General features: G+C 42.2%; 2 protein-coding genes across 7 annotated transcripts in view; one reads left to right on the plus strand and one right to left on the minus strand.

The window, feature by feature from the left end:
* The window catches only part of MNT (MAX network transcriptional repressor), a 75,025-nt gene extending 63,144 nt beyond the window's left edge, over positions 1–11,881 (plus strand). Inside the window, exons 5-6 of the mRNA XM_083379742.1 lie at positions 8,521–8,713; positions 10,831–11,881. Coding sequence (XP_083235868.1) covers positions 8,521–8,713; positions 10,831–11,525 — 888 coding nt within the window. The 3' untranslated portion in view covers positions 11,526–11,881. The remainder of the gene's footprint in view (positions 1–8,520; positions 8,714–10,830) is intronic.
* A 5,964-nt stretch (positions 11,882–17,845) lies between these two features.
* Positions 17,846–25,400, minus strand: part of SGSM2 (small G protein signaling modulator 2) — a 136,401-nt gene continuing 128,846 nt past the window's right edge. For 5 of the 6 annotated variants that reach the window (XM_083379680.1, XM_083379677.1, XM_083379679.1 and 2 more), the window contains 4 exons: positions 25,092–25,201; positions 21,758–21,854; positions 21,224–21,391; positions 17,846–17,983 (listed from right to left, as the gene is read on the minus strand). In XM_083379680.1, the coding sequence (XP_083235806.1) occupies positions 17,895–17,983; positions 21,224–21,391; positions 21,758–21,854; positions 25,092–25,201 (464 nt within the window). In that variant the 3' untranslated portion in view covers positions 17,846–17,894. The remainder of the gene's footprint in view (positions 17,984–21,223; positions 21,392–21,757; positions 21,855–25,091; positions 25,202–25,400) is intronic. The other variant, XM_083379678.1, reaches the window with a different exon arrangement.

Genomic DNA, 25,400 nt, shown 5'->3' on the forward strand with positions numbered 1-25,400 from the left:
AGCCTGTCTGCCTGCCTCTTTTTCTTTTTGTCTTCTTTTCTTTTTTGTATTTTTAGATTCTATTCTGTTCTGTTCTATTCTATTCTGTTCTATTTTTTTGTTCTATTCTACTCTACTCTACCCTACCCTACCCTACTCTACTCTACTCTATTCTACCCTACCCTACCCTACCCTACTCTACTCACCCTACCCTACCCTACCCTACCCTACCCTACCCTACTCTACTCTACTCTACTCTACCCTACCCTACCCTACCCTACTTTATTCTATTCTATTCACTCTACTCTACTCTACTCTACCCTACCCTACCCTACCCTACTCTACTCTACTCTACTCTACCCTACCCTACTTTATTCTATTCTATTCACTCTACTCTACCCTACCCTACTCTACTCTATTCTACTCTACTGTACTCTACTCTACTCTACTCTACCCTACTCTACTCTACTCTACCCTACCCTACCCTACTCTACTCACCCTACCCTACTCTACTCTACTCTACTCTACCCTACTCTACCCTACCCTACTTTATTCTATTCACTCTACCCTACCCTACCCTACCCTACCCTACCCTACCCTACTCTACTCTACCCTACCCTACTCTACTCTACCCTACCCTACCCTACCCTACTCTACTCACCCTACCCTACCCTGCCCTAACCTATTCTACTGTACTCTACTCTACCCTACCCTACTCTACTCTATTCTACTCTACTGTACTTTACTCTACCCTACCCTACCCTACTCTACTCTACCCTACCCTACCCTACTCTACCCTACCCTACCCTACTCTACTCTACCATACCCTACCCTATTCTACTCTACTCTACCCTACCCTACCCTATTCTACTCTACTCTACTCTACCCTACCCTACCCTACCCTACTTTATTCTATTCTATTCACTCTACTCTACTCTACCCTACCCTACTCTACTCTACCCTACTCTACCCTACCCTACCCTACCCTACTTTATTCTATTCTATTCACTCTACTCTACTCTACTCTACCCTACCCTACCCTACTCTACTCTATACTGTACTCTACCCTACCCTACCCTACTCTACTCTACCCTACCCTACCCTACTTTATTCTATTCTATTCACTCTACTCTACTCTACCCTACCCTACTCTACTGTATTCTACTCTACTCTACTCTTCTCTACTCTACTCTACCCTACCCTACCCTACCCTACTTTATTCTATTCTATTCACTCTACTCTACTCTACTCTACCCTACCCTACCCTACCCTACCCTACCCTATTCTATTCTAATCTATTCTATTTTACAACCTTTTTTGCAAAAGTTGTTAAGAAAATAACTGCAGATATGGCTTGTGTCATGTGATCGTTAAGCGAATCCAGTTTCTCCCAATGACTTTCCTTGTTGGAAACTAGCTGAGATCATAAATGGAGATCACATGACCCTGAGATGCTGCAACCTTTGTGAATACATGCTGGTTGCCAAGCACTCAAATTTTGGTCTTGTGATTGTGGGGTTGCTCCGATGGTTGTACATGTGAGGACTGGTTGTAAATCACTTTTTAATTGGTGTTGTAACTTTGATTGCTAAATGAGTGCTTGTAAGTTAAGGAGTATGTGTAGTTTTTGCAGCTTTAGATCTGTGCTATATTTCTAAACACAGAAATTGAATAAGTGAAGTGAAGTGAAAACTGAAGTGAAATAAAAAAGAATAGAAGGATCTTTCTGCTTTTTGCTTCCAAACAGCTGTTTGTGTGTAAGTCTTGATCAGGGATGCATAATTTTTGTGAGATTTGAAGGACCTTCCTCTGCCTTCCAGCTTTTGGGGCCCAAATGTTGTTGGCAGCCCGGGGTAGGTGTAGCCTTGTGTGATGTGTGTTGATATGATGATCTTAAGGACCCCCAACCCATTTTCTTTTTAATGCATTTGTACAGTTTGGTTGATCTTTGTATCGTGATTCACCACCCAGATGCCCCAAGATAAATGGAGGGCTGGAAAAAAATGGTTAAATAAATAATAAATCATTTGTAAGATTTAAGCACCCCATCTATTAGACCATAGCAGATTGCAGGAAAGTTTAAGCAAGGTTGGACCTTTTGAGTATTCATAATGGTAAGAAAACCCCAGGCCTTTGTTTCAATTGAAAAGCTGAAAAGAATATCCTAGAAAGCTACAAAGGCATGCCACGTGCATATCATCTCTCCAAAAAAATTGATACAGATATTGCCATGAACGCATCAAGAGTCAAGCTCAGTCTGAAACAGCTTTACTGGTAGTCCTTGATTTAACAACCATCCAATGAGCTTTCACAGTTACAGTGGCACTGAAAAGAGTGACTTATGACCGTTTTTCACGCTTACGACCGCTGTAGCATCACGTCACGTGAAGAAAATTCAGACGCTTGGCAACTGACGTGCGTTTTTGATGTTCAGGGGATGCCCATTTGTGACTTTCTGACGAAGCAAAGTCAACGGGGAAGCCAGATTCACTTAACAACTGCGTTACAAAGTTAACAACTGCAGCGATTCACTTAACAGCTGTGGCAAGAATGGTTGTAAAATGGGACAAAATTCACTTAACAGATTGTCTTGCTTGGCCGTGGAAACTTTGGACTCAATTGCAGTCGTAAATCAAGCATTACATGTAGTTTATTTTTTTTTCAGGCCCCCCAGAATATACTATGGAGGGAAGAAGCAATGAAGCTTCTGGTTTTCTTGAATGAAGCCCAGCAGGGTGTATTCTACGTTGTATTTCTGTATAGTTTACGGTAGTGTTTGTTCTGCATGTATGTTTAGTGTTACATTTCTGTATATTTTATTTTAGTGTTTGTTCTGCCACTCAGGACGAGACGGATCTATAGATGAAAAAAAAATGACTTTGCAAATTGTGTTGTAGTACCAGACAGGATGATGTTGGTTGGTCCTGCATAATGAATGCCTTCGGCTGTTGCACAAATATATGAGTCATGTTGCTTGGCAGCAATTACGTGTGTGTGTGTGTGTGTGTGTGTGTGTGTGTGTGTGTGTTTTAAAAAGAGTCAAAATGATAAAGCATTGCAACCTGTTATCCTTTTGGATAGTGTGTCATTTCAGTTATCTGCTAAATATTTATATGGCTTTATAATTGCAAAACTTGCCTAGAGAAAATAATTGTGTTGTGTATGTAGGACCCAGTCCCTCATAGTTTCTCTCTCTTTCTTGTGAGTTTTCAGATTTCTCTGCATATCAGCTGCACTTTATAATGATTCTATATATACAGATAGTACTCAACTTATGACTGCAGTTGAGCCCAACATTTCTGTTGCTAAATGAGTCGTTTGTTAAGTAAATTTTACCCCATTTTTTGACATTTCTTGCCAAAGTTGTTAAGTAAGTCACTGCAGTTGATATCACAGTTGTTAAGTGGCTTCCCCATTGATTTTGCTTATCAGAAAGTTGCAAATCCTCTGAATTTTGATCACATGCTACAAAAGGTTGTTAAGTGTGAAAAAATAGTAATGTTATTTTTTTAAGTGCCGTTCTAACTTCAGACGGTCACTAAATGAATTGCTGTAAGTTGAGGACTACCTGTATTTGCAAGGGGCCAGAACTTTTTAAGCCTACTCATTTCTCTTTTTTCCTGGCATTAACAAGACAGTACAGATAATCCTCGACTTACAACAGTTCATTTACTGACAGTTCAAAATGACAACGGCACTGAAAAAAGTGACTTATGACCGTTTTTCACACGAGCATTGCAGCATCCATATGGTCACATGATCAAAATTCAGATGTGTGGCAACTGGCTCATATTTATGACAGTTGCATTTTTTTTTTTTTTTGGTTATCTCCTTTCTGTTTGGGGTAAAATCGGAGCCAGGCACCTTCCCTGCTGCGCCCTTTTGATAAGACTGTCCTGAAAAGAACATGCATAGACATCAGCCGAATTTCACAGCCAGGGTGGGGGGGTCCAGCCCTGCTTGAAAGGAGTGAAATATGCAGAATTATTTATTTATTTATTTTAATTCCATTTATATCCCGCCCTTCTCCGAAGACTCAGGGCGGCTTACAAGCTTAGCAGTAGCCTTCATTCTACGTATATGCCTGCTTATTAGGGCTACCAAAGGAAGGAAGCTGCTCGTCCCCTCTTCCCAAAATACAAACTCATAAACCACAAGCATGTGCGTGCCATGCTCGCACTCACTCACACATAAACACACATCACACATATACTCTCAAGTGTTTTGGGAAGTGCTCAGTTTTTATCCTGGCCTGCAAAACCTTATTATAATCTGTCTCGAGAGACATTTTCAGGCCTGGATTGTGTTCATTAAGAGATGCTTAATACAAAACGATGAGGTTTAATCATTTTTAATGCGATGAGTTTTGCAGTTTACTCGTCTAAACAATTTACAGATAGTCCTTGACTTACGACAGCAGTTGAGTCCAAATTTTCTTTTGCTAAGCGAGACAGTGGTTAAGTGAGTTTTGCCCCATTTTACGACCTTTCTTGCCACAGTTGTTAAGTGAATCACTGCAGTTGTTAAGTTAGTAACGTGGTTGCTAATGTGAATCTTGCTTCCCCATTGATTTTGCTTGTCAGAAGCATGACCCTGGGACACTGCAACCGTCATAAATATGAGTCAGTTGCCAACCACCTGGATTTTGATCACATGACTATGGGGATGCTGCAATGGTCATAAACATGAAAAATGGTTGTAAGTCACATTTTTTCAGTGCCGTTGTAACCTCAAACAGTCACTAAATGAATGGCTGTAAGTTGAGGACTACCTGTATTGCCTCCTTCAAGCTAAACTAGGTACCCAGCAGCTTCACAAACCTAACCCATGGTTTGCCACTGCAATCTTGCAGGAAGGTTTAAGCAAGGTTGGACCTTTTGAGTATTCCTAATGGTAGGAAAACCCCAGGCCTTTGGTTCAAATGAAAAGCTGAAAAGAATATCCTAGAAAGCTACAAAGACATGCCACGTGCATATCATCTCTCAAAAAAAATGATACAGATATTGCCACTTCCTAGTTTAGACACCCCTCTGGGACCTCCTAGTGGTTCCCCATCCAAGAACTAGTCTGGACCAACTATGCATAGCTTTTTGAGATCATCCAATTTCAGCTAGTTTGGTGGGAACTGCTGGAAACTAGGTTTTTAAGAGGAGACTAAATGTGGTCGAAGCAAAATACCTCAAGAAATTGTCCTGTGCATTCAGAATAACAGAGTAAAAGAGTTGGAAGGGACTTTGGAGGTCTTCTAGTCCAGGGGTCCCCAACCCCCGGTCCGTGGACCAGCACTGGTTCGCGGCGTGCCAGAAACCGGTCCGTGCAGACAAGCGAAGCCCCATCCACAGGATGCAGGCAGCACGCAAAAGCACGCCCCCTCTGGTCCATGAAAAAACCTCTCTCCGTGGAATCGGTCCCTGGTACCCAAAATGTTGTGGACCTCTGTTCTAGTCCAATCCCCTGCTCAACCAGGAAACCCTATTCCATTTCAGACAAAATTCATCCACTGCTACACCAGCCATGATTAATCAATACAGCTAAAGACCTGGAACTCATCTCCTAGCTTCCACTGTCTCCTTTGGATTCATTTGGGGAGCTATCACCATGGAGACCCAGGTACAGGCCCCATCCCTCATCTGTTCTCATTATCTAGGCAGCTCCAGATGATGGAGGACACTGTCCTATCCAGTCACCTGTTTCAAAACCAGCTCAACTGTCTCTCTGGAATCTCCCACTGATCTTGTAAGACCATCTGCCCCCCCCCAAAAAAAAGAGCCCTTACATACAGCAGTGGCTTGTGTGAGCCAAGTTACAGACTTCCAATCAAAGGGAATGCCTTGGAGAAGACATTCTCGGCTCTCCTTTGATGTTTCCCACAGCATCATCCCATTTCAGCTAAAGAAAAGAGGGAATCGGGCCCGCCAAGGCACCACTTCCTTCAACTCATTCTTACCTTCCTTCCTTTTCAAGATCCTAGTCCTCATGAAGTTTCTTAATCTGAGTCAGAACTGGATCCCTTAGGATAGGAAAATTATGTTGAGGTCTCCATCCTCGGTTTGCTTTGGGGAGGGAATTAGCACATAAGGCAAAAAAACAAGACTTATATTCACTTCCCTTAAATGATAGTTTTGTACTGCTGACCTCAGTGCATGGCTAGTGTAGTTCCCAAACAGGCTTTCTAGAGCTTGGGGAAAGAATGGCAGTTTGTCAGGGATTAAAAATGCATAAAATTGGCACATTCTTTTGTTTGTTGGAGTCTGATGTGTCCAGAGGATTGGGAAGGCTCCTCGTTAATGAACTTGGAAATCAGTTGGATGTTAAAATCAGCCTATCCGTTGCCAAGATTACTGAAACCAGATCTCTTTTCTCTTTCATTAAATTGATTTTTTTTTAAAAGGGAACCTTGTGGGTTTTTTTATTATCATAAGGGGCTGCTCAGGAATGCTCAGCAGCGATTGCAGATGTGCGTTTCAGTTTGGAAGAGGGGCGTTTTAAAAAAAACCTCAAATTACATGGTAAATCTCTTTTTAGTGCAGAGGTTGGGAACCTTGGCCCTTTTATGACTTGTGGACTTCAACTCCCAGAATTCCTGAGCCAGCCATGTTGGCTCAGGAATTCTGGGAGTTGAAGTCCACAAGTCATAAAAGGGACATGGTTCCCCCACCTCTGTTCTAAAACACCATTCTGGCTTAGGAATTCTGGGAGTTGAAGTCCACAGGTCATAAATGGGCCATTGTTCCCCCACCCCTGCTTTAGTGGGATCAGCAAATGTAATTCCCCCAAAGGATGTGGAGCCCAGAGGCACAACAATTGTATCTCTTTAAAAGCAGCCGTGTTTCTTTTCTCAGTGATGGCAGGCCAGCTGTGCAATCATAGGACTTGAAGGGCTGAATCTAAAAACTCCCTCAGTTGTGTTATATAAATATGCTTGCACTTCATTCAGCTTCAACCAGTTGTCCCTTAATCCGCCAGACAAGCAGAGCGTAACTGAATCATGTTTGAGTAGAGCTATGACCTCATAAGCTCATTCATCCAGTTCCTTGGACCATTAAAACACCATCAATTCCAATTTTGGTTAGCCTCTGATTCCTTCATCTCTCAGGCTCCAGAGGGGGACAAATGTACTCTTAGGTGAAATGTTAGATATTGTTTGCAGGGGGAAAAAAACACCTTGAATCAGCCCTACATTTGCTCATTTCTTATTCTTTTCCTTCCTTCCCAGTGGAATTTCAAATTGTATTTGAATTTGCTGTGCACCAAAGCCAGTATGGACCTGAATAATGGAAACCTCTTAAATACTCCTCCCCCTCTCTCTGGATTTGTATACAAGTAGTCCTCGACTTACGACCACAATTGAGCCCAAAGTTTTTGTTGCTAAGCGAGACAGTTAAGTGCATTTTGCCCTGTTTTACGACCTTTCTTGCAACTGTTGTTAAGTGAATTGCTGCAGTAGTTAAGTTAGCAATACCATTGTTTAAGTGAATCTGGCTTCCCCATTAACTTTGCTTGTCAGAAGGTCGCAAAAGGTGATCACATGACCTTGGGACACTACATCTGTCATAACTACGAGTCGGTTGCCAAGCGTCTGAATTTTGACCATGGGGATGCTGCAGTGGTTATAAGTGCGAAAAAAGTCACTTTTTTCAGCCCCGTTGTAACTTTGAACGCTCACTATGTGAACTGTTGTAAGTTCAGGACTACTTGTAGTTCTATCTGCTAACACAGGGGTCGGCAACCTCGGCTCTTTTATGACTCGTGGACTTCAACTCCCAGAATTCCTGAGCCAGCATAGAATTCTGGGAGTTGAAGTCCACGAGTCATAAAAGAGCCGAGGTTGCCGACCCCTGTGCTAACAGAACACTTAGCTTGGCATGGAGATCAAGGCCTGTCTTAAGTAATCTTGATAGATTTGTTGCTGGTCACCGTCATTGCTTAAGAGAAGGAAAACACAGCACTATTTCACTCTTCTCTGTGTACTTAGTTGTTGCAAGAGGAGTATAAAAGAGGCATTCCCATATGCAACACAGGGTAGATGCCACTTCTTAAATCAATTTCCCAATCCTGGGTCCTTAAATTGTTGTTTTTTTTGTCCTATGTGAGCCATTGATCCTACTTGCAGAGGCTGATGGGAGATGAAATCATAAACATTAGGAGTGGCCCGTGCTGGAGAAAGCACGTTGGAAGTTGCAACCTCTCAGAAGAGGCATTCCGTATTCCTTTTGAGCTGCTTCTTCTAAAACACTCTAGTTTCAAAAGGTCCATGAAAAACCCGGGGCCTTGGTGGAATGGCTTAAATTCTTGCAAGAGTCATACAAGAAATTTTTGTAGCTCAGCTGTTCCTTATCTGGGTGTGCCAAGAAAGTGAGGATTTCCTGTAATTTGCTATCGAGCAAAGTTCATGAGATGGGATTTTCTTCTCTGCCAGAGCTTTTGTTTGTGTGGAATGCTTCATTTGTCCAAGGAGGGGGAAAAAAAAAGGCCTCTTCCCCTGCTTCTCACTTTGGAACCGCTTTCTTTTGATTTCACATTTGGCTTTGCTTTGTGTAGACCTTGAAACGCAAAGAGAAAGAATATGAGCATGAGATGGAGCGGCTGGCGAGGGAAAAAATCGCCACGCAGCAACGTTTGGCAGACCTGAAGAATGAGTTGAGTCAGTGGATGGATATCTTGGAAATTGACCGGATAATCCGCCAGACAGTTCAACCAGAAGATGATCAGGCGTCCACTTCAACTGCTTCAGGTACGCTGGGATGTTTTGGTGCCATTTCACGGCCAGATTCCATTTCGTGACAAGATAAAACATTAAAAATAAATAAAATATAAAAGGAAGGGAAGGGGAGGCGAAGGAAGGAAGGAAGGAAGGAAGGAAGGAAGGAAGGAAGGAAGGAAGGAAGGAAGGAAGGAAGGAAGGAAATAAATCCCCAAGGTGCTTTTTCAAAAGGCAACTGGACTTTGTTTTCCCTCCTTGAAGACATCAGTTCTTCAATCAGAATTGAAGAAGCTTCTGGGATGAGAAGCGAAATGTCTTCAAGGAAAAACAAAAGTCCAGTTGCCTTTTGAAAAAGCACTTTTGGGACAACCATGACCTGGGTGGCTGAGAATCTCCATGGATGGATAGAAGGAAGGAAGGAAAGAAGGAAAGAGAGAAAAAGAAAGGAAAGGAAGAAAAGAAAGAAAGAGAAAGAAAGAAAGAAAGAAAGAGAAAGAAAGAAAGAAAGAAAGAAAGAAAGAAAGAAAGAAAGAAAGAAAAAGAAAGAAAGAAAGAAAGAATATGTGTACCGCAAATAAAACTTCACGCACTGGAAAAGTCACTTCAGTGGTGGGATGAGCGGCATGTAAGTTTAATAAATAAAACTTACATAAATAAATAGAAAGAGATGCTCTTTTACTCATCTAAGTAACACTACTACTGTATGAGCTGCGCTGGCTCTCAAGTTTGTTTGCAGTTGTAACTTAAAGTGCTGGTTATCTCTATACTGCCAAAACTCTGTAACCTTGAACTGAGCAAAACGGTCCATCATAGGGCAAAATGTTTTTGAATGAAGGTACTGATTTACAGAATGTTTCAAAATCCAGGACCCAGGACTCCCATGGAATTGAAATTTGGCGTATGTCATAAAATATGTTATGATATAATACAAAATGTCACCTGCAGTCAGCGCTTGATGTTTAACTGTGCTATACAGTTCAACATGGGCTACTTTCAAGGCAGATCCATCTCTTGAGTAGCTCCCTGAATTTTTAAGAACTTACCAAGTACGTTAGAAGCTGTGCCATTGTGGAAAGCGTTGAGGAATCTTCTAAGGAAATAGGGCACAGATTGTCTAGCCATCTTTAAAGTTTTACATGGTACAAGCCAGGATCCAGCATTGACAATGTTACCTAGTTTGGGTAATGAAACGTCTGCAAGAAAACTTATCAAGCTCAGAGAGCGCCGCGGGGGGCCTCATTCCAACCTATATATTTTACAGGTTATTTGCAGGACTTCCTCTCCTTGAAGGTATCTGCCCATCCTCACATAGGGTGAGCATTCTTGAGGTCCCTTTAAATGTTGCTCCCGGATGGGACCTTGGTTGATTGGCTGCCCCAGCCTTTTGGAACAGCCTCTCTCCCCTGAGATCAAAGTAGCAGAAGACTGGGAAGGCCTCTTCCCCCAACCTTAGGATGGGAGTTGAGTTGAGAGGCTATTTGGTCTAGTTCCTGGAGGTGTGTGGAGAGGACTTTCATTTTTAGCTGTATTTTTACAGAGTGTGATAAGCTACCTAAAAGCACTATATGAGCTAGGCGGCCATAGAAGTCCTGTAAAGAAAAAATAAATAAAAAGGTTGGGTTAAAAACATTTTCCTCTGATATGCTTCTTTTCTCCATGTATGAAATCAAGGGGGTGGAAAGGCGGAGGCTGAGAAGGTTGAGCCTGAAATTTTTAAAATCTCTTGTTTCTTTCTCTCTCTCTAGCTATGTACATCTATATCCTATTTACCTACCTACCTACCTACCTACCTACCTACCTAGATATACACACACAGAAATATGCACACACGTGTGTGTGTGTGTATATATATAATGTATATGTATATATAATGTATATGTATGTATGTATATCTATATCTGTTTCTATGATCTCGTATCATCTTTCTACATCTATATCTATCTTATCTATCTATCATTTATATCTATCTCTGTCATCTATTAAATTTCTACCTTTCTATCGCACCTAAGTGACTCTGTGCAGTTTACAACACGTGGTGTAAGAACTAGTGATTTCAGCGTTTGGATGACCTGTTTTGGCCTCCTGTGGGTTCCCACCTCTTTCCCTCAGCCAGAATTTTACATCTGCCTTTATTTATCTCCCCGCAGAAGGAGAAGACAATATGGATGAGGACATGGAAGACAACAGCCCTGTGAATTCGTTGCCGAAGCTTGTGCATCGCCAGCATCCTGAGCTCTTGAAAGCGGTGGCCCCCATCGCTGCTGCCCAGCGCCCTTCGGTTCTGCCGCTGGCCCAGAAGCATGCCCCACCCCCCCTCCAGCCCCAAGCCCTGGTCCAGCCCCAGGCAATTGTCCCTGCACAGACTCACCTCGTGGCGGCCTCCACCGTGCAATCGACTGTTATCGCCCATACGGCCACTACTCACGCCTCTGTCATTCAGACTGTTAACCATGTTCTCCCGGGCCCCCAGCCCAAGCACATTGCCCACCTCGCACCCTCGTCCACCTCCAGCCCAGTCCAGCTGACGACCACGGCTCAGCCCATCGGCCACATCACTGTGCACCCGGCCACCCTCAACCACGTAACCCACCTAGGGCAGCAGCTCCCCCTGTACCCACAGCCTGTGGCCGTCAGCCAGCCCGTGGTGGGCCACATTGCGCACGCCATCTCTCACCAGCAAGTGAATGGAACTGCCAGCCTCGGCCAGCCAGCGGTCATGGCGAAGCCCGGCGTTGGAACTCAAGTGGTCCACCACCAACAGTTGGTGGGCCAAACGGTCTTGAACCCAGTCACCATGGTTACCATGCCCCCTTTTCCCGTAAGCACCTTGAAGCTGGCGTAGAATCAGCTGCAAAACAACTGGATAAAACTCCATACATTCCAACTGTGCCCCGTGGCAGAGATGTTAGGAGTGAGAAGGTTGGACACACTGGCCCTCCGCGAGAGGATGGCGCAAGAGAGAGGCTGGGGAACAGGCAGAGATAACCTTTCCTCCTTCCACCTGCCCCTTCCCCAGTTTTTTGTCGGTCATGGGAGGGAGGGCATGGGGGGGGAATAGAAAAACCCATAAGGGCTGCTTCTGCACTTGAATTTCCCATAATCAGAGAAAAATAAATCAATAAACTGTCCTACACGGTGATTTTTTTTCTTTTGACATGTAATCAGTGAAATAAGACTGTAATAAAGTTCTTAAGACTTTGACTTTTCCTTTCAACCACAACCACCACAACCTTTTTTTTCTTTATTACTATTATTATTTGATGTGTTGCTTCTTTGTAGTTCCTTTTTTAAATGGCTGATCTCTTTTATTAAGACTTTGCATAGAGGAAAAAGAAAGAAATAATAGAATATATATATATATATATATATATATATATATATATATATATATATACACACATACATACATACATATACGCACACACACATACACGCGTATAGCTACATATATATATATATATATATATATATATATATATATATATATATATATATATATATATATATATATATATATATATATATATATATATATATATATATATATAAAAGTATGGGTCTCTTGTGAACATCATTGATGGACAGTTCCTTTTGTTTCCAGGATTAATGGGCAGACATCAACAAAACTCCTGCTTTGAAAGGAGGCAAGAGATATTAGCATCCTTTTTTTTAAAAGCATCTTGAAATGATAAGATGGTTTTGTGGACCAGGGTATTTAAAAAAAAAAGGCAAAACACATTACTCCTTCCCAAGTCCCCACTATATTTACATTTCAGTAAAATCATCCATAATCACTGTGACTTGTTATGGCATTTTAAGGAAACCCTCTGTCTAATAAAAAGGTAAAAAAACCCAACAACAACAAGGTTGCACACCCGTGGATTTTTGTGGTTATTGTAATGCTCAAACCTAATTGATATTTTTAAAAAATCATTTTCTTCTTTTATGCCTGATTTGGGATGTGATTTGGTTCTTTGGACATCTAATGATAGGTTCCTGCATGACTTGGATCCAACCTGTGGCCTGGGCAGGTAGAAATGGAAACTCAAAACAATGGGTCCTGGTGATCTGAGAAGCAGGGGGCAATTTGTAATTCTCTCTGTTGAAATGCACAATTCATCCTTGGCTCCTTGCTCATATGTTTTATTCCATCTTTTAAGCGGTTCAAAGTGGGAAGCCAACACGGTAGGTTTGTGTGATGGTAATAAAATGTTGGACCCTCCAAATCTTGAAGTGACTTAAGGATAGGCGTTAGGTTTATTTTAAAATTGCAAATTTTATTTCTAGTTAGATGTTGAAGGAAGTGAAATGTTCAGAGAAGCGTGCAAGCATGCACACTGCTGGATTTTATTAAGCAAAAGACTGTTAGCTCCTTGGCAGTTCTGGGTTGCACCAGAACTGAAGTACACTTGGGTGGAGCAAAGTGATTTGGTTAATTCAGTAAACTGATTAAATGATGCCGTAGTATAAACAAGCAACTGAGAGGAGGCTGTTAAGTGCACATGCTCCATGAAAGAAATTGCTCTGAATTGGCTGTTTTTGGTAGAAAAAAGGGGAGAAACCCTATTTTCATGCTTGACTTGCACAGTTAGCCAGTATTATGCGGATGTTAATTCTTTGGTATTTCAGGTAGAATTCTAATAAAGTGAAAGCCACCAAGCCCTAACAGAGACCACATATTGCAACCAATCCTCTTGCCACTAAGCCTATCCCAAGCCACATCCCTTTGGACTTTCTAGAATTGTATTGCCATGGCAAAAGTAACACGTAGAGATCTGGTTAAGGATCACAAAAAACTTCTACATGTTTTGAGATGGGTAAAAATTTAATTCCCCATCTTTGGAGATGAACCAGGCATCTCTTGCCATAAACCCGTGCTGAGCATTGGATTCATTCTGGTTTTTTTTTAAAAAAAATTTTTTTAAAGGTGCCCAACACGTGTGTATTTAGATTCAGTTGGTAAGACAACTCCCTAACAAGCATTCACACAACAATCTTGTTGAAAGATGGAGCAATTGCATTTATTCCACATGCTTCAATTGTGGTTTAGGAGGGTGTGGTTTGCCCCCCCACCCCAAGTGTAGCTTGCAAATCCAGAGGGGTTCATTCAGTAATTGGTTGCAGCTGTTGTACGAACCCAGCCTAAAGGGTTCCAATTGGTTTGCTTGTGTTTTGGGTCTGTTTTCATGTTGACTTGTACCTTAACAACCTGCCAAGAATAAATCAAGCAGAACAGTTGATCTCAAATCATTCGGCCTTTTAGGTGCTATACTGTCACGGGCCCCAGTATCAAGAATTTCTAGTGGAATTCATTGCTATATCCTAAGTGGGTTTTTAAAATTTTGCTTCCCAATTTTAAGCGCGTTTAGAATGGATGACAGAATTATGACAGAAGAGTATTGCAACTCGTTTTTTCTCTTACTTAACTAGGAGGTTGCCAGGCAGTGAAACTTTGTCTAATAGTCCATGTTAGAAAATGTTTCTGGGGAAAGTATTCCTAGGAGCTAGGATCTGAATGACACTTATGACAAATGCATGGAATTCTAACAGGTAGTCTGCTTAGTGACTGCCTCTTTTAATGACCGTTCACAGTTCCCACAGAGATGAAAAAGTAACTCGCCAATCGTATTCGTGACCTTCATAGGCCTGTGAACAGAGGAAAGCACAGTCATGGTTTCACTTTGTGAGTGCTTCACATAATCGCAAGCCACAATTGTGGTCGCTAAACAAGGATTCTCTTATCCTATTTAAATATCTCTCATTTGATTTCCTGTCCAGTTGGACATTTTGGGGTGTCCTAGGAAACTTAAATGGAAGACTACAAACAGCAGCCACATCCAGGGATAGACTGCACCAGCTTTTGGATGCTGGCAAAACTGTACAGTTCTTTCTTAAGAAAGGCCTTTCTATCCTTATCCCAATACTCTGGCTTTGTTGGGACTACAAATCCCAGGATTCTCCTATATTTTAAGAATCTTGCGGCACAGACAGCCCAATTTGGCAATGCCAAATACATGGGTTGATGCTTCCTGGCTATACCAATGGGCTGGAAAAGTGGAGTGTTCAGAAATAACGTTTGCCTTAAAAGAGAGCATGGCTGGTTGAAACTGATTTAAGAAATCCCCACCCAACCCCCCAAACCCAATTATTGTGCTTGCAAGAGAATAGTCTGCCATCTACTGCTGACATTTAGCGGGACTGGCCTGCATTGAGATAACAATAGGATTTTACAACTGACTCCTTTTCTCAGCCAACAGTTGAGTTACTGATCTGTGCCTGATCTCCAGAAAACCTGTTCTGATTTCCCTCCCTCCTCATCTCAGCCTTCCAGCACACTACCCTCACTGGACAGATTAGCCTTTGGGGGCAGAGAGATACTAGTGTCAATCTTAGGCTATGCCTATGTGGAGAGTGGAGGTTCAACATTTGAGTTTGCTGATTGAGGATGTGAACTACGTGTATGTGTGTGTGGATAATTGGCAAATGTGATTTGTCTCAAGCCTAGCATGAAATGAGCAGACCACCGATCATGGCTTGTGCTTTGCATTTGTTCTGCATCTGGATTGGGGGTGAAACTGCCCCCATAGCACTGTATTTTTCTCCTGCCTCCTTTATTATGATTCAAGCCTGCTGGCATACTTAATTCTTCTGCTTCCTGTGTTCCCCCAACCACTACTTCTTGCCTCCAAAAGTTGTTGATGCTCCAACATGGGAGGTTTTTTTAAAGAAGAAACTTGGACAGCCAAATGTCTGGAATTGTATAGGATCTCCTCCTAGAGCAGAGGGTTGGACTAGACTAGAAGACCTCCAAGGTCCCTTCCAACTCCGCTAATTTGTTATTCACTCTGTGAGATGGGTTGGGCTGAGAGGGAGTGACTGGCCCCAAAGTCATCCAAATGGCTTTCATGCCCAAGGCAGGCTTAGAAATCAGAGTCTCCTGGTTTTTAAGCCAGCTCCTTAAGCTAAAAGCTCTCATCTTTGGCACGTTTATGATGTGTGGACTTCAGCTCCCAGAATTCCTCAGCCATCATGGCTGGCTGGGGAATTCAGGTAGTTAGTCCAGGCAACTTAAATTTGCTAAGGTTCAGAAACACCGCTGCCTTAACCACCACACCAAACTGTCTCCATTTATCTTGCTACTAACACACAAGGGCGATTTCTGACCCTAAAATAGAATCCAGAATGATTCCAGGATCGTGTGTGCACACTCAAAAATGTAGCCCTCTCTTTTTTGTTTGTTAAAGACTTAGAAATTTCTTAAATGTATCTCAGCATCTTTAGATCTTGGAATATACAATTACATCTATGAGAAAGCAGCTTCTTTTATTAAGGTTTTTTTTAAGGGTAGAAAAAGTAAATACAAAAAAAGGGGAAAAAACTTGGAGACATCTGGATAACGTTTCCTTAAATTTCTGGGCAGCTGGGTGAACCAGGATCCAACCTGGTACAAGAGAGACTGTTATGTTCTGTAAAATACAGAAACCTGGATCTTTTGCTGATCTGGATTCGTACTGAATATTAGAGAAATATTTGGCCCTTGACCTGTTGACCTGTTTTTCTGGAGGTACTGATTTATGACTGGGAGGATCGTGCTAGCTCTGATGAACCTGTCACTCTGCTGGTTGTTTTATTTCTGAATCAAACAGGAGGCAAAGAGCACTGCGTAGCCATTAAAAAAAGGTTTGACAATATGTATTTTTCTTCTTCTTTATACATATATTTGCACTTGAGATAAATTCTTGAGCAATAAAGAAAATATTTTGCTCTGGACAAAAATAAATAAGGCAATACACAATATTCATAAAATACCATTATGCAGAACATTATAATAAACAGTACAACAAAGTTTGCACAGTTAAATTACTTTTGTTTGGCTGTGAGGTGTTTTTTTTGTTGTTGTTTTTGTCTTTATATAGTAAAGTACCATATGATACATTCTCCAAAAAAGTAGTGCAGTTTTCCTTGTTTAAAACATTGATTCCCTCAATAATAAGGGTGGTGGGGAGGGGGTTAAGACTCCACTTTGCTATCCAAAGAAAATGTGCACAAAGGAAGTAAGCATTTTCCTCTGCCATGAAACTGTCCAGCAGAACCATGCATGGGGTCAAACACTTCGCACACGCACACACACACACAAAAATAAAACGAGCAGGGCCAAGGGACTGCGTGCGTGCGTGCATGTCACCACCGCCACCAAAAAATACTTGTTTTTGCATTCCAAGCAAAGAAACAACAAAAAGGTTACACTGGACAAAGGTTGTTGGCACTTTGGGGCTATGTCAAACTCCCCTTTCCGTGGCTGTCACTCCAGCTTGGAAGCCGTTGGGGGTGTAGCCACAGATACAGAATCAGTAAAGGCAAAAAGGAGTGGAGAAATAAGGCATGCTAGATGCATAAAAATTTTTCATGGGGACAGACAAACTCATAAAGCAAAATGAAAAATGGACAATCCTCCAATGGGCACTATAGAGCAACCGGTCTCTCAAATCTAGCTAATTCAGCCTTCCTTTGGATTCCTAGCGTTTTTTTTTAAAGATCAAGACTCTAGCCCTCAAGATTGTGCAGAAACATACAATAGTATTTCCCTGTTTCCCACTTTTTGATCAGTCACTGCTGGAACTCAGCTTTGGAATGACTGACCAAATACACAAGCAGCATGAAATCTCAATTTGCCAAGTTCTTTCATGGCTGTGTAAGCTGTGAGCCATTAGGTTGATACGAGAACGGGGATTCATTACTCCGATATAATCCCGGGCAAATCTACAGGATATCCTGCCTATAGTCAGTTGGGGAAGTTCCTTTGGAAACCTAGACAAAACCTTTTGCAAAATTATAGCAATGGTAAAATTTGGAAGAACTCTTCTTTTTGCTTTACACACTTGCTTACCAACCCCAGGACAAGAGGCAATTCCGAACACGACAGAATTGGAACAAATGGGAGAATTAAAAACACACAAGAATGAATTTTGGCCCTGAAATAAGAGTCCAAGAATGAGGACTCATTTGTGCACACTCAATACTCAGCTTTGTGGCGTTTTTTTCTTGCTTTTTAAAGGCTTAGAAATCTCTTGAATGTTTACTTCATTACATGGAAGATGCTGTTACAACATGGTTTGAAGTGACAAGTGCAGGAAAATCCCCTCCCTCCCCCCCCCTTTTGAAAGCTTTTTGCAGCAATGCTAACTTTGCATTCCCTCAGCAGCTCCAGCCTTCATTTATTCTCAATCAATGTCTGGACCTTGCAGACCAAATCTCTGGCTATCTTCAGAATCTCTTGGGCATTGTGATGTTCAGCCATCTCTGCACACAATAAGCATTGGAGAAAAGATTAGAAAATGCGCCTACATTTTAATCAGAGGCAGAAATTGAACCAATCTCAGCTACTGTCCACAGCTACCTCATTTTTGTCAGATCATGAAGGGGGCTGAATGTTGCTGGCTTAAGAACCCCACCAGAAATTCTATTCAACCCCTTGGATGCAAGGTTTTACACTTAGGCAGGAAAAAAAACAAAGGTACAGATACAAATTAGGTGAAACCTGGCTCAAAAGCAGTAACTGTTGAGAGGGACCTTGGAGTCCTAGTGGACGATCACTTAAACATGAGTCAGCCGTGTGCGGCAGCAGCCAGAAAAGCTAATACAATCCTTGGTTGTATAAACAGAGGCATAGAATCAAAATCACGTAAAGTATTAGTACCGCTTTATAAAGCCTTAGTAAGGCCACACCTGGAATACTGCATCCAGTTTTGGTCAGCACATTGCAAAAAAGATGTTGACTTTGGAAAAAATGCAAAAAAGAGCAACTAAAATGATTAAACGCCTGGAGACTAAAACATAGGAAGAATGGTTTCAGGATTTGAGCTTGGCTAGTCTACAGAAAAGAAGGACTAGAGGTGACATGATAGCAGTTTTTCAGTATTTGAGGGGCTGCCACAAAGAAGAGTGGGGGTCAACTTATTTCCCAAACCACCAGAAGGCAGGACAAGAAACAATGGATGGAAATTAACCAAAGAGAGAAGCAACCTGGAATTAAGGAGAAACTTCCTAACAGGGAGAACAATTAACCAGTGGAACAACTTGCCTTCAGAAATTGTGGGTGCATCATTAGAGGGTTGTAAGAAGAGACTAGACAGTCATTTGTCTAAAATGGCATAGGGTCTCCTGCTTGAGCAGGGGGTTGGACTAGAAGACCTTCAAGGTCCCTTCCAGTTTTATTCTGAACTGAAAATTGAATTGAAGCAGGTTCTTATCCAGAAGCTTCTGTCAGCTGTTTGCAAATAAGGAATAGGATAGGAATATGAAAATTCCCACCAAGGTGAACTTTGCAAGGTGAGGAAACAGCAAGGAATGCTCCTACACAACCGTAGTATTTATATACAATTAGTCCTGAACATACAGTGATTTGTTTAGCAACAAATCAATGTTACATTGGTGCTGAAAAAAGTGACTTACAACCGGTCCTTGTACTTATGACCCACATCAGTTCCACTGCAGTTGTTAAGCAAATCACTGTGGGTTGTTAACCATGGCAGCATGACCACAGCTTGTAACTTTCTGCCAGCTTCTCCAGTGACTTTGCTTGTCCGAAGCTGGCTGTGAAGCGTGCAAATGCTGATTATATGACGGTGGGACGTTGCAATGGCTGACGAGTTCAAAGACTGGTAAAGGAGCAATATAGTTATATATGAACTCCTCCAAACCCTGCATTCAGAAAACTAGCATATTCATGAGAATGTCAGATTAGAAACCTTGTCCTGGCATACTGATTTTCTAGGTGTGTAATTTCTGAAGGCAAGATTTGTTATTGTTGTTGTTAGCTGCTAAGTCGTGTCCGACCCATAGCGACCCTATGGACAATGTTCCTCCAGGCCTTCCTGTCCTCTACCATCTTCTGGAGTCCATTTAGGCTCACGCCTACTGCTTCAGTGACTCCATCCAGCCACCTCGTTCTCTGTCGTCCCCTTCTTCTCTTGCCCTCCATCTTTCCCAGCATGGACAGTACCAAGAGGCAAGATTTAGGGGGGGAATTTTCAGTGAAAGAGACTTAGCAGGCCATTTTTAAGGTAAAGTCTTTGTCAATGGAGTCTATGCCAGCCAGTTAGAATGGGCTAAAATTGGTAAGCTTTCTCAGTGTGATGTAAGAGTCAACTGAAAATCAAATACTTACGACCATTTGTTTAGCAACCACTCAAAGTTATGACAGCATTGAAAAAAAGTGACTTATGATTGGTCCTCACACTTACGACAGTTGCAGCATCCCTATGGTCATGTGATCAAAATTTGGACACTTTGACAACCAGCGTATGCTTTTGATGGTTGGGGAGTCCCAGAATCATGTGATCTTCATTTGCAACCTTTTCAGCCAATGTTGAACAATGAGGGAAGCTGGATTTGCTCAACCAAGGCCTGATTTATTTAACTGCAGTGATTTGCATATAAGCAGGCAAAAAAAAATGCATAAAATCAAGTGCTACTCAACAAATGCCTTGCTTAGCAATGGAACTTCTGGCCCAATTGTGGTCGTAAATTGAGCCCTGGTGGTGCAGTGGTTAGAGTGCAGTACTACAGGCTACTTCTGTTGACTGCTGACTGCCGGCTGCCAGCATTGGCGGTTTGATTCTCACCGGCTCAAGGTTGACTCAGCCTTCCAACTTTCTGAGGTCGCTAAAATGAGGACCCAGACTGTTGGGGACAATATGCTGACTCTTAAACTGCTTAGAGAGGGCTGTAAAGCACTGGGAAATGGTATATAAATCCAAGTGCTATTGCTATTGCTATTGCTATCTGTCATTGTTCCTTCTATCTCCTACATTTCAGCATAAATGCCAGTTAGTAAGTGGATCATGCAGTCGTTAAGCAAATCTGGCTTCTCCCGCTGACTTTGCTTGTTGGAACAGAGGTCACCAACCTTTGTCGGTTGGAGGACCAGAGGAAAAGCAAGAGGGAAGCAGGGCCGCAAACACATGTGCGCCACAAATGGGGCGGGGCTAGCGCCCATGTAATATTCACTAGCCCAGCCCTGTTATTGTGTGGTGCAGTACCTTGCTTCTGCACCCCGTGGCATGGTGGCGTCCATTTTTGTGCCTTGCAGCATGGCAGTGGCCCATTTTTGCACCCCGTGGCACGGCATCCTGTTTTTGCATCCTGTGGCCACAGTGCTAGCACACATGAGGGGATGTGCATGATGCATGCACACATGCACTCACTGGCCAGCCTGCCAGCAGATCACAGCCCACTAGGGCCGTGGTCCACAGTTTGGGGACCCCTGTGTTGGAAGAAATGGTGATGACATGATCCTGGGACACTGCAACTGTCATAAATACATGCCAGTTGCGAAGCACTCAAATTTTGATCATTTGACTGTGGGAATGATGCCATGGACATCAGGGTGAAAACCGGTCATAAGTCGATTTTTTGCAATGCCGTTTGAATGGTGACTAGATGAACGGTTGTAAGTTGAGGACTACTCGTGAATGGGGAGATTGCCTCCTCGCAAATAAAAAAAATGAACACAATCTTGTTCAGTTCTTAATTCCTTACCATTAAAAAACTTGATGATATCAGTGAAGTCCATGTTGTTGTCACGGATAATCTCTCGATAAGACTCCACCAGTGCTAAGGCAATGAAAAGGACAAAGTGTTCGGAAGAGATGTGTTTTGCTGCCCAGATCACTTCCCACACGGTAAAGACATCCTCGTACAACAATTCTGAATGGAACAGACATTACAAAGAGCATGGAATTACTTCGGCGCATCACAGTCAATATGGACAAATATGGTATAGGGTTTCCTGCCTGAGCAGGGGGTTGGACTAGATGACCTCCGAGATCCCTTTCAACATTATTATTATTATTATTATTATTATTATTAATTATTATTATTATTATTATTATTATTATTATTATTATTATTATTATTATTATTATTATTATTATTATTATTATTTCTCCCGACAGAGCAGGGAATCTCCAAACTTGGCAACTTTTAAGATTTGGGGGCTTCAGCTCCCAGAATTCACCAGCTAGCCTGGGGGAAATTTCTAGCCAACACCCTGGACAACAAAAAAATCCTTACCTCTTTTAAAATCTAACAGGAACCACCGGTAGCAGAAGTAGAAATGCGTATAATCTCCGTTCTGGTGCATCAATTCAAAGAGCTCAGAATCTAAAATCTTTTTTGTGTAAAAGAACACACACACACACACAGACAGAAAAAAAATAAAAGATGTATGGACAGTGAGTTACATATAAACACATTATTTGGGGTGCAATCACATCAAATATAATATTGTGAAGAATCCAGAGGCTATCGTTCCTTCAGTCATCTTTCTTCTCCCATATTGCCCCTTCTTCTTCTTCTTTTTCCCCCCCTTCTGCAAGAATTCTGATTAAGGAGGAAGAGATGGAAATGCTTCAATGGTAATCAGAAAACTAGTACCGGCAGTCCTCGACTTATAACCGTTCGTTTAGTGACTGTTGAAAGTTAAAGCGGCACTGAAAAAAAAGCTACCTAGGCCTAGCTTTCACATTTATAACAGCCACAGCATCCCCAAGCTCACGTGACCAAAATTCAGGCCTTTGGCAACTGGCTGTATTTATGATTGAACACTGGGCGCTATCTAACAAAATGAAATAAAATGGGGAAAAAAGTAAGGTTCTACATTTAGGCAAGAAAAACCAAATGTACAGGTATAGTATAGGGGGTACCTTGCTCAGTAGTAGTAACTGTGAGAGGGATCTTACAGTCCTAGTGGACAATCCCTTAAATACGAGCCAGCCTGCAGCTGCCAAAAATAACAACACAGTGCTAGGATGCATTAACAAAGGGATAGAATCAAGATCACCTGAAGTATTAATACCACTTTGCAGTGCCTTGGTAAGACCCAGGGCTTTTTTTTCTCATAGAACACTCAGAACGGAGTTCCGGCACCTTTTTTGGATGGAACCTTGTAGGGTAGGCAAGGTGGGTTGTATGACATGTGTGAGTTCCGGCACCTTTTTCTTTTACAAAAAAAGGACTGTTAAGCCCACACCTGGAATACTGCATCCAGTTTTGGTCACCACGATGTAAAAAAGATGTTGAGACTCTAGTAAGAGTACAGAGAAGAGCAACAAAGATGATTAGGGGACTGGAGGCTAAAACCTATAAGGAACGGCTGCTGGAATTGGGTATGTCTAGTTTAATGAAGAGAAGGATGAGGGGTGACATGATAGCAGTGTTCCAATATCTCAGGGGCTGCCACAAAGAAGAGGGAGTCAAGCTATTCTCCAAAGCACCTGAAGGCAGGACAAGAAGCAACGGATGGAAACTAGTCAAGGAGAGAAGCAACTTAGAACTAAGGAGAAACTCCTGACAGTTAGAACAATTAACCAGTGGAAGAATCTGCCACCAGAAGCTGTGAATGCTCCAACACTGGAAGTTTTTAAGAAGAGACTGGACAGCCATTTTTCTGAAATGGTATAGGGTTTCCTGCCTGAGCAGGGGGTTGGACTAGATGACCTCCAAGGTCCCTTCCAACTTTACTATTATGATTATGATTATGATTGGTTGCACCATTCCGGAGTCGTGTGATCTCCATTTGCAACCTTCCCAGCCTGCTTCCTATAAACACAAGTCAATGATGGAAGCTGGATTCACTTAACCATGAATCGCCGTGTGATTCATTTAACAACTGCAGTGATTCACTTAACAACCATGGCAAAAAAAGCCGTAAAAATCGGGTGTGACTCACTTAACAGTTGCTTTGTTTTGCAATAGAAACTCTGGTCCCAATTGTGATCATGAGCTGAAGATTAACAGTTCTTGTCTGCCTTTAGTTGGTCTAAATCAGGGCTAGGCAACCTTGGCTCTTTTATGACTCGTGGACTTCAACTCCCAGAATTCCTGAGCCAGCATGACTCAAAATGGAAACCTCTCCCATTCTCCTCAGCATGGCTGGCTCAGGAATTCTGGGAGTTGAAGTACAAGAGTCATAAAAGAGCCAAGGTTGCCTACCCCTGGCCTAAATTAAATGTGCTAATTGTTAAAGGTGTTAATTATTAAAGACGCAGTGGTCAAGGTGTTAGGCTGGACACTGGGTGAATGTGGATTGTGGTCTTCCTCTGGGCATAAAGTCTGGCAGGGTGATTATGGACCAGTCCCTCCCTCTCTCTCAGACCAACCTTCCTCGCAGGGCTGTTGTTGAGGAGAAGAGAAAAGAGCATGAGGTATGCCACCTCTATTCTTAACTATTGTTAGCTGCTGAGATTTAAGTACAGGTAGTCCTCGACGTACGATCACGATTGAGCCCAAAATTTCTGTTGCTAAGTGAAACAGGTTAATTGATTTCTGTCCCATTATACGACTTTTCTTGCCACAGCTGTTAAATGAATCACTGAGGTTGTTAAGTTGGTAACACGACTGTTAAGTGAATCTGGCTTCCCAATGACTTTGCTTGTCAGAAGGTTGCAAAAGGGGATCATATGACACCGCAATCCATCATAAATGTGAGCCAGTTGCCAAGCTTCTGAATTTTGATGATGTAATCACAGGGGATGCTGCAACAGTCATGTGAAAAATGGTTATCGGTCACTTTTTCAGGGCCAATGTAACTTTGAACGGTCACTAAATGAAGCGCTCTAAGTCGAGGACTATCTGCATTTTGAGATGAGCAGCCAGATCAATTTAATACATAAATAAATAAACTCCTGGGCTCCTTTTCCCATTAGCTTGTCTTGGGGTGGACCCTCCTAGTGGGGCCTTGCAAGCTGTGACTTGTTTTGTGCCAGCAACACATTATCTGGAGAACTCAAACCACTGTCCCATAAACCAGATCTCTCCCATCAACACTATCAACCCACAGCCACAGCACCACCAACAGAAAATCCTTTTCCATTCTAAGGTTTTCTGGTTAGTTAATTATAAACTCCTGACCGATAGGAATTTTGTGGGGAATCTCCTTTCATTCCTTCCCACCACGTGTACTAGAACAGGGATCTCCAAACTTGGCAATTTTAAGACTTGTGGACTTCAATTTCCAGTTGCCAAGTTTGGACAGCCCTGTTCTAGCAGATAAATGCAACATCTGGTCCATTCTGCTTCCCATTAGAGCAGAAAGAAGCAAGCCAGGTGTGGCTCAGAATCCAGGTGTGATTTACCAAAGCCTTTTAATGGGCGTAAATTGTGAAGAACAGTTGGTTCATTGTTGACCTGGTCCTTTTTTTGGGTGGGGGAGATATTATTGAGATTACACATTTTATTACAGTTACAATAACTTCTATATGCCTGATAATCAAAGTATCCTGCGATGTATTTGGTTTTATTCTTAGTTTTATATTGCTTTTAGCTTTGCTAAAATTCCGAGCTTCAGAAAGGTGACAAGAAGAGTTAAAAAAAAAGTTTCAAATACACATACCGGTATAAAACCCACCTGGATAAGAGACCTCATGTTTGCAAAGTGAGTGTCCATGGCGCCTCCGTTGGGGAAATTTTGGCTCATTCGCTTCATGAGATGAGTAAAGCAACTGTAAGCCAGCTCATCTAAAACCAGGCAAAGGTAGGCGTTAGGTCCATGAATTATCAATAATTGCATTAAAGGTAAAGGTAAAGGTTCCCCCGCACATGCGTGCTAGTCATTTCCGACTCTAGGGGCCGGTGCTCATCTCCGTTTCAAAGCCGAAGAGCCAGCGCTTGTCCGAGGACGTCTCCGTGGTCATGTGGCCGGCATGACTGGACACCA

This window comes from Vipera ursinii, assembly GCF_947247035.1.
Source record: "Vipera ursinii genome assembly, chromosome: 1".
Lineage (NCBI taxonomy): Eukaryota > Metazoa > Chordata > Lepidosauria > Squamata > Viperidae > Vipera > Vipera ursinii.